The 9663-nt window shown below is 34.8% G+C and overlaps 2 protein-coding genes across 2 annotated transcripts; both read left to right on the top strand.

Annotated features, from left to right (window-relative positions):
* Positions 1 to 6716: 6716 nt before the first annotated feature.
* LOC143606524 (uncharacterized) lies at positions 6717 to 7367 on the top strand. Its single transcript, XM_077082272.1, has 2 exons — positions 6717 to 7022; positions 7119 to 7367. The coding sequence occupies exons 1-2, from the start codon at positions 6717 to 6719 to the stop codon at positions 7365 to 7367; spliced, it is 555 nt and encodes a 184-aa protein (XP_076938387.1).
* Positions 7368 to 7785: 418 nt separating this feature from the next.
* LOC143606525 (uncharacterized) lies at positions 7786 to 8499 on the top strand. The gene has a single exon (XM_077082274.1). The coding sequence runs from the start codon at positions 7786 to 7788 to the stop codon at positions 8497 to 8499; it is 714 nt and encodes a 237-aa protein (XP_076938389.1).
* Positions 8500 to 9663: the final 1164 nt, after the last annotated feature.

The raw sequence follows: 9663 nt of genomic DNA on the forward strand, positions 1-9663 counted from the left end.
TCATCCAAAATGTTGGCATCTCCTAAACCCTCGCCTCCTCTACGACTCGACAATCTATCTAAAGGTCTTGTCCCTTTCTTCCCATGTGACTACATCCAAATTTCATCTACGGTGGCAGGTCGCCCAAGTTCTTTATCCTACAAAATTCATATTTGAAGGTTAATATTGGCATGCAATGTTTATTATAAAAGGACAATTAACATCTCTTACAGCTTTTAGTTTAACCATTACGTAGGTTTGTGAGCCGAGAGTATGTTTGCCCTGTTGATTTCTCTCTATTTATGATATTCTGAGAAGACTTTTTCTTCCACTCGTCTGTATTTCATTTGTCAATTAGTTTTTCCTAAATCTTAGCCCCCATCCATTGTGGCTTGTGTGGAATAAGAACAATGAAATCATCTACAAATTCTACACATGCCATACATGCAGCAACCTTAGCACCCTCCCGAAGCCTACTCAACAAATCCTTCAATTTTCTTTTCATAAACTTCACCCAGCAAGAGTGAACTTCGTCATCCCACTCCTTTTCCCATTGATAGTATCCCTACAAAAAATCATTTTAGTAGTCTTTATATCATTTATTAAGGTATAGACAATTTTATTTACGAATGTTTGTAAATACAAACTTTGAAACGCTCAAACATCCTGTTTCGATCCTCTGTAGAGACATCTTTCCAACTCAGCCAAGGTTGGAAATGCATAGCCTCCAAAATTTCTCCTATAGTCCAGGTAGCGTTACTTTGATTACTGAAACTATAAAATGAAAACAATACAACACAGCCTGCATTACATGTATTACATAATACGTATAAAAAATTATTAATATTATGTGCTTACTGTCCATAGATAAACCAAATCCGCTCCCAATTTCTTGGTTCAGGTAGTGGCATAGGGGAACCTGTCCCCGCCGGCCAACAGTTGACTCGTCATCATCATTACTCTCATGTTGAGACTGTGTCATGTACACATCCAAAGCTAACCGTTCGGTACCACTATCCTGACCACTACCACGGCCCCTACTCCTACCATCTCCTGCTGAACTGTGAGCCATGATATCTACAACAAAAATAAAAAATCATAAATATTTTGATAATTTTTATTAAACGGAAAGTTGTAGATTCATTACTTTTTAAACTGGAAGCATCAAATCAGGATATTGATGATAATTATGTTATGATTATTTGAGAATTTATTTGAAGATTGAGCTTAAAGTGCAAACAAGTTATCAACTGGTTCGTATACAAAACTTTTATATTTTGGACCAGGGGGCACTTTAGGTATTTTTTCTAAAAACTCATATAATATATGGAATATATTAAAAGAAATTAAAAACTTATGAGCCTCGTACCTCAATGGCCTTGCACGATTGCCTAGCCCGCACATGCTCTAAGACGGCCCTGCTAATGTGATTTTCTTTATTAAGTTACAAGAATTGCAATATTATTTATACAAAATAAAATAGTAGATACTAAATCTAATTACAAGACTCCAAATAAATAAATAAATAAATATGCAGATGATGAGTTACAATTCATATGTACCTTTACCAAATTGCTCTTGGTTTTCAAATCAGTGGAAAATCGCCATGAGAGAAGAGAGTGATTGAGATTTAAGTTATAATAAACGGTAGAAATGGTGGGAACAAATAATGCGGAGTGCTCCATAGAGTGAATTAGCAGGAACGAATGAGGGAGAAGTGGAGCCTTGAACGTGGGTGGGTAATTAGGGTTCTCTGAATGAGGGAAGGAAGGAAGGATTGAGATAAGCCACAGACGGTTTGTTAATTGTGATAGTTGTTTGGAAGAATTGAGATAAGCCACAGACGGTTCCCATGGAAGAATTGTTATAGTTATTAATTGTTAAATGATAAGGGTTTTCCTTTTTTTTTTTTTTTTTTGGTTTTGGTTTTGGTTTTGGTTTTGGTTTTATTGAATTTTTGACATTTATAGAGGTGTGATAAGCCACTTAATGAATAATAATGATTGACTTGTGTTCAATTCGATTCATATACTTTTTACTATTATTATTTTTTTCTTATTTTGAACTTTTCCACTAATCTTTTAAATGATATGGCTTATGTTTAGGGGTGTAAACGGGACAAACTCGAGCTCGTGTAACTTACATAGAGCTTGAGCTCGGCTTGTTTTAAGCTTTATTTTCAAAGCTCGAGCTCGGCTCGTGAGTAGATTTTAAAGCTCGAGTTCAACTCGTTTACTATTTATTAATTATATTATAATTTTATGCATAAAATAGTATATATTATTTAGTTTTTATTTTTCCATAAAATTATATATATTAATTAATAATTATTAAATATATATCTAAAAAAATATATAAATGACAGGCTCGTTTAGGCTCGCAAGCCGGCTCGAGCTTGATAAGTGAAGCTCGGGCTCGTTTATTAAACGAGCTTACTTTTAGGCTCGAGCTCGGGCTCAGGCTCGTTTATTAAACGAGCTTACTTTTAGGCTATAACTCGGGCTCGGGCAATACTAAGCTCGACTCGGTCGAGTTTTTTGACGAGCCGATCTCGATTAGCTCGCGTAGTAGTCGGCTCGTCTGCACCCCTACTTATGTTTAGATCTAATGAGCGTCGATTGTCTAGGTAATTTATTTGTTATTCTTTATGTTAATTTAGCTCGAACGTGAATTTCTCGTGTTTTATTTATTGTGACTGTTCTTGTATTTAAGTTAGGTTTTACTGTTCATTACATCTGTAAAACCTAGATGTTGGTAAAACATGAGCATTGTAGTAAAACCCTGGGTGCTCGTCAATATCGATTACGAACGACCCTGGCGCTGGCGCGACGCGCCAGGTTGAAAACTAGTTATATTCATTTACTTAGTTTTAGGATAAATAAAAAAAAAGGAATGCACTAATCTACTAAAGTTATCGAACCTCTTCTTTAGGCATGCAAACAAACCGAGTCAAGCCAGAGGTCGACCAAGCTCGAGCTCAGCTGGTTTCGATGTTTATTTCTAAAGCTCGAGCTCGGCTCCTGAGTAGTTTTTAAACTCAGTCTCGGCTCATTTGCTATTTATGAATATATTATTGAGTTATATATATATATATATATATATATATATGGCTAAGTTATCGTACAATAATCCTCGTTCGAAAAAAAAAAGACAAAACAAAACCTATTCCGACCTAAACCAAAACAACCATTTTTTAATTGACCCGTCCTTACCTAACCTGTTCTGACCCTAACTCGTTTCAACCCATGACCCGTTCCGATCCATGACCCGTTCGACCCAACCCAACCTATTTGTCACTCCTAATTTTAATAAAAAAATACACGGTAAGTTAGTTACTTTAAAGTAAAATAAATATAGTACTTTGAAAGTAAAATAAATATAATACTGATTTACATCCCCTGTACTAGGGGTATTCATGGTTCACTTTATAACTACTAATGCTAATTGACCCTAACTAGGCATTGTTAAACATAAGTGTCTCCTGATAATCTCAATCATTTTTTATCTGACCAATCTAATTGGTCAACATCAACAAATACAGATTTAACGTAAAAATATGGAATTAACATTAAAAAAACTCAGCATGGTTCAAATAAAAATGAAAAAAAATTAAAGTTACAAGATCAACATAAATAATCATACAAGTTACGAGACCAACTTTAATTCTTGAAAAATATGTAAATAAAAAAAAAATCCCTTGTTTCTCAAATTTCCAAAGCCAATATTCCCTAAAAGTAATCGAACCATCGTATTGTTAAACCTGAAATATTAAAAAAAAATTGTTAAACCATAACGCATACAACGAAGAAACAAGTATATTGGTTTACATATTTAGATGTTTGAATAACGATAAATTTAGAACTTACCAGAAACAAAGCTGCTAACACAAAGTCATCAACAGTTATAATATCAAAATCTGCTCTATTAATTGGTTTAAGTTGTTTCATCAATATCTAGATATATTCTAATATGACCAAAATAACAAGAAAATATAGTTAATTTAACAAAAGCATATAAAAGTATAAGAAAAAATATGCATAATACTATAATCTAACAATAGATCATTGACCGGGACTAATCTTACAATTGTTGGTTAAAAAAAGGTTAAAATTTAAAATAACAAACAATTTATAAATATATCTATATACTCGCCTAACCATAGGTTCTTACGAAAATCGAGTTATAATAAAACGTATCATTTAAAAACAAACCCCAATTGACTTAAGCTTGTATTTACTAATATACTTGTAATTTTTTAAATTATTCATATATTTTAAAAAGTAAAAAGAACATTGGTTTATAAAACTTAATGAACATATGGCTATTATAAATTACCTTTACTACGAATCTTCTTCGTCTTCAAATTCTTCATCGCCATCATCTAAATCATGTTGTCTTCAAATTCCTCATCTTCTAAATTAATGTCTTCAAAATAACCTTCGTCATGATCTTCATCATTGACATTGCCGACTTCTTCGATTACATTTGTTTCTACATGAGTAACAGGGAGCAATTCCTCAGCAGCTGAACATACTAACCTGTCATTCTCTTGAAAAAATTCTCCTGCGTCTTCGTTATTATCATCACCAACTGCATTGTCATCTTCAGCTAGTTCATAAATTTCCCTAGGCGTCGTCTTGACAACAGCCAACCAATCTTGTAATCCTTTTTATTTTGACGGGTATGGTGTATAATACATTTGTTGTGCTTGGGATGCTAAAATAAATTGGTCGTCAACACATCCTATTGCTTTAGAATTAACATCAACCGTATTGGTTTTTGGGTTCACTCTTACACCTTTTATGGGGTCAAACCAAGTGCATTTGAACAAAACAACTATACAAGGTCTTAAGTTGCTATGATATTCCAACTCTAGGATCTCATCTAGCAGGCCATAATAGTCACTTTCATTTTCGTTATAGATAGCCCCTTTCACACACGCGCCACTATTTTCTGTGACCCGCCCATGGTAAGCTGTCCGTGTATGGAACTTGTAGCCATTTATCAAATAGCCTTTGTGTGATCTAACATAATTAAGAGGCCCATGTGCTATATCTCTCAAGTTTGCACTTGTTTCCTTATTCAGAACCTACATCATAAAAGCGTGTTAACAAGTTTAAAATGAAACTACATTAAAATTGTTATTGTGTTATTCTTACATAATCTTTTTGTCAATTAGCAAAATCCATCCTTTTCTTTTTTTCAAGTGTTTCTTGGTCACAATTTGAAAACGAAACTCTCAATTCTTCTTCAAATAACCATACATGGTCAAGAAGCTTTTTACAATTAAGCAATATGTAAGTATGAGCCTTGTGTTTGTCATCATCTTTAAGAACTTTAGTCTTTCCATACTTATCAAATAATCTTTGGGAAGGATACTTGAATATACTTAACCGAACGTCGGCACTCGACAACACAAGGAATGTTAGGTGCGAAATTTCGAGGCTCGCGGTTCAGCCCTGTTTTTATTGTCGAGTCAAGATGCAATGAGCAATAGTTAGCAAGTTCATCTACAAGATATGACTCTACAATGGATCCTTCAACCCTTGCTTTGTTTCTAATTTTTCTTTTCAATCAATCCAACTTCCTAAAAATTTGAAATGTGTTAGTAATTATATAACATTTAATATCTTAAAATAATAAACAGGGCAGTAAAACCATTACCTCTCATACGGATACATCCACCTGAAATGCACTGGACCACCAAGAATAGCTTCGTCGGTCAAATGTATGACAACGTGTTCCATCGAGTCAAAAAAATCTAGACGGAAAGATTTTTTCTAAGTTGCATATCATTACAACGATACTTTCTCCCGACTTTTGTAAATCATCAATGTGTAAAACCTTTGAGCATATCACACGGAAGAATGTACAGAGCTCTACTATTGGTTCAAATATCTGTTTTGGAAGCATCCCTCTTAAAACAATTGGCATCAACCGTTGCATGAAAACATGACAATCATGACTTTTAAAGGGATAAAGGTACCATCTTTAACGTTTACACATCCCCTTATATTGAACGCATATCCATCAGGATTTCAATTTTTTCAACCATTTAGGGGCTGTTTGTTTGTGTCTGAATGGGGCCATTCAGACACTTTTTGCTGAACCGGTCAGCTAAATAGGTGTTTGGTTCGCAAAAAAAAGTTGCTGAATGGGACCATTAAGGTTTAAATGGTCCAGCTTTATTTTTTAGCTGAATGAAAAAGATGCTTTGTTTTCCACTTTTACCCCAAATCACGTGAGAAAGCAAATCCTCTCCAAACCCTAACCTCTCCTTCCAGCCACCACCACCTCTTCTCCAGCCACCACCATCGTCTCTCCCAACCCCTACCACCACTACCTCTCCCAGACTCGCAGCCGTTCTCAGCCCTAACCTCAGAACGACCTCTCCCAGCCCCGACCACCACCGCCTCTCCCAGCCACCACCACCGCTTCTCCCGGCTCAGACCACCGTCGTTCCCAACCCAACCACCGCTGCTCCATTCTTACGAGGTAAATCGATCTTGTGCTCTTGTATTTGCATCCATGTTTATAAATAACTGAACAATATGTGCTCTTGTATTTGCGGTGGGTTAATATATAACAATTTTATTTATATGTTGATTTGCTTTAAACATGTCCCTAATTTGTTGAACTATTTTACTAATTTGCTTTGAACATGCCCCTAAGTTGTTAAACTAATTTGCTTTGAACATGATTTTGTGGAAACTCATTTTCTTTTATTGTTCAAAGAAATGGTTAGGATTAATTGGAAACTAGAAGGTGTGGAGAAAACTTTTCTTGAAGCATGTATTCACGAGTTAACCATTAATGGGCGTGAGGGAGGTAACCTTAAAACATTGTCATGGAAGAATATTTCGGAAAAATTAAAAATGCAACATAACTTCATAGTGGAACAAAAACAAATGAGGAACCGTTATGACTATCTAAAAGGAAGATTTTCAGCTTGGAAAAAGCTTAAAAACAAAAAAGGCAATAATTATAATGCCGTGACAAACATGTTTAATTTGTCGAAAGAAGAGTGGCAACTAGAGATGAAGGTATTTTTTAAACAATAATATCTTTTCTCTCTGAATAGTAGTTCTTAATATATTTCAAGAATCTTATAGAATTTTATAATATTTTTTTCCAAACAGTCTAACAAGTATGTAGAAGCCTTAAGAACCGTGCCACTTGCTTACCCCGAACTATGTACTCAATTGTTTGAGGGCTCTACATCTAATGGCTTTGAAAGTTGGGGTCCATCTTCTACACTTCCACATCCTTTTGAGGAAGTGTTGGACAACACTTCAAATGGTCTTGAGGACGTTGATTTAACTGCAATAGGTACTCCAACTGTAAGTGTTAATGACGACTCACCCGTTCAGCCTAAAAAAAAGGGGTGAAAAGAAAGGACAGGGAATCCGTAAATTCAAGTCTAATAGAAATTAAGGACATATTAACGAGATGGCAAAAGTGTTTATTGAGAAACATAAAGCTTCTAATGATATTGAGGCATGTATGGCGAAGTTAGAGTCAATGGGATGGGATGTACTTGATGCAAAATATCAAACAACGATTTTACTTTTTGGTGAAAGTGCCGATCTTAGGAAGGTGTGGTTACTTCTTAATCCGCTAGCTTATGAGCCATGGGTGAAAAAAGCAGGAGCGAAATACAGATTATTTTGAATTTTTTTTGTTTAAGGTTATATTATGAACCTTTTGGATGTTTGTTTGTTGAAGGTTATGTTATGAATTTTATGGATGTTTTTTAAAGAAAATTATGTTATATGTTTTATTCATGTTTTTTATGACAGGTAACATATGGATTCGGACGATGAGATCATAGTTTTCATGGTAATTTGTTGGTATTGGCTACAATTAGCCTTAAGAGGAAATGAAAGGATAAGAGATCTTAATTCGGCATTGACCGGTCATGCATATACGCAAGAATTGTTGCATGGATCAAGTACACAATGCCATGAGATCATGCGTATTTCGCGTGATGCATTTGTACTATTGTGCAATCATTTTATACAAAATAATTGGTTGCAATGTAGTCGGACAATAAGCGTTCAAGAAAAGTTAGCTATGTTTTTTATTGTCATAGGACATAACGAACGCTTTCGAGTGGTTAAGCGACGGTTTCAACATTCAACGGAAACGGTTCATAGATGTTTCCATGAGGTCCTAAATGCAATGATGAACTTCGCAAGAGAAGTTATAGTTCCTACATATACCAATGAAGCCCCAAATACTTCAGAACGACATAGGAAGTTAAAAGAAATATTTCTCGGAGCAATAGGTGCATTAGATGGAACTCTTATACATGCAGTCGTTGCTGCTGATCAACAGACCCGTTACAGGGGAAGAGGAAAAGGTGAATGCTATCAAAATGTTTTAGCAATTTGTGACTTTAATATGGTATTCACCTTTGCATGGGCCGGATGGGAAGGCATTGCACATGATTTAAGGGTTTTAAAAGAAGTAGCATTTAACCAGACTTCCGGCTTTCCTTTCCCTCCAATAGGTTTTTAATCATTCATGAACTTTTATTATAAATATATTATATATTTTCATGTTGTTGTTTTGACAACAGACACTAACGGTTACAGATAAATATTACCTTTGCGATGCTGCATATACCAATACTCGTGGATTTATGACTCCTTACCGTAATACACGATATTGGTTAGCCGATTTTCGACAAAGACGTGCGTTAACTAAGGAAGAAAAATTCAATCATGCTCACACACAACTCAGAAATGTTATTGAGCGCTCGTATGGTGTTTTGAAGGCCCGATTCCCAATCCTACAGCGAATGGCTCCTTTTTCTTTTCCAAAATAAAGGGACATAGTGATTGCTTGCTTCGCCATACATAATTTTATAAGGAAATCAAATATTTTTAATCAGTTATTTATGGAGTACAACGAGGACACTGCATTTTCAGAAGAACAAGGCGGAGACAACAATAGTGAGTCAGTTCATGACATAAAATGGGGTTCACAAGGCATTCACTATATGAATAATTTGCGTGACCAAATAGCTAATCAACTAGCTTGATCAGTTAAAATTGAATTGTACGCAAAGTATAAATTTGTATTTGAATTTTAGTATGTGTTTTATGGATTATGAAGGATTTGTGTAATTTTGATTTTCTATGTTGTTTTGAATTCTCTTTATTTTAATTATCCGTCATTCAGTATAGTCATTCAGATTTTTGATCAAACAAATACATTTCATTCAGTACATAATTCTGCAGAGGGGTAAAGTAGTAATTCTGCACAGTCATTCAGATGTCTAACCAAACAGCTCTTATTGGTTCATATGCCTAACTGGTTCAGATTATCTTATCCATTCAGACAGCTTAATGGTTCAGACTTACTGATTCAGATGTTGCCAAACAGCCCCTTACATACATCAGAGATATATCTCTGGTTTTGTTAAGGTGTATGATGCTTTAGGTTTGATATATTTGTTATTGTTATTCATCCAAGTATGTAACGATGGTCGAATGCAATACTCTTCTAGATCCATCCTTGCCTTGATATTATCTTTTGTTTTTGAGGTATCCATTATTGTGTGAAAAAGATTCTCAAAACATTCTTCTCAATATGCATTATATCAAGGTGTGTAGGATTAGCAGCATGGGCCAATGTTCAAGCTCCCAAAAAATGCCTTTCTTTACCCAATTATGGGTT

The sequence above is a fragment of the Bidens hawaiensis genome, unplaced genomic scaffold, assembly GCF_021521415.1.
Source record: "Bidens hawaiensis isolate Kalapana, Puna unplaced genomic scaffold, B.hawaiensis_p1.1 tig00075167_1, whole genome shotgun sequence".
In the NCBI taxonomy this organism is placed as follows: Eukaryota; Viridiplantae; Streptophyta; class Magnoliopsida; order Asterales; family Asteraceae; genus Bidens; species Bidens hawaiensis.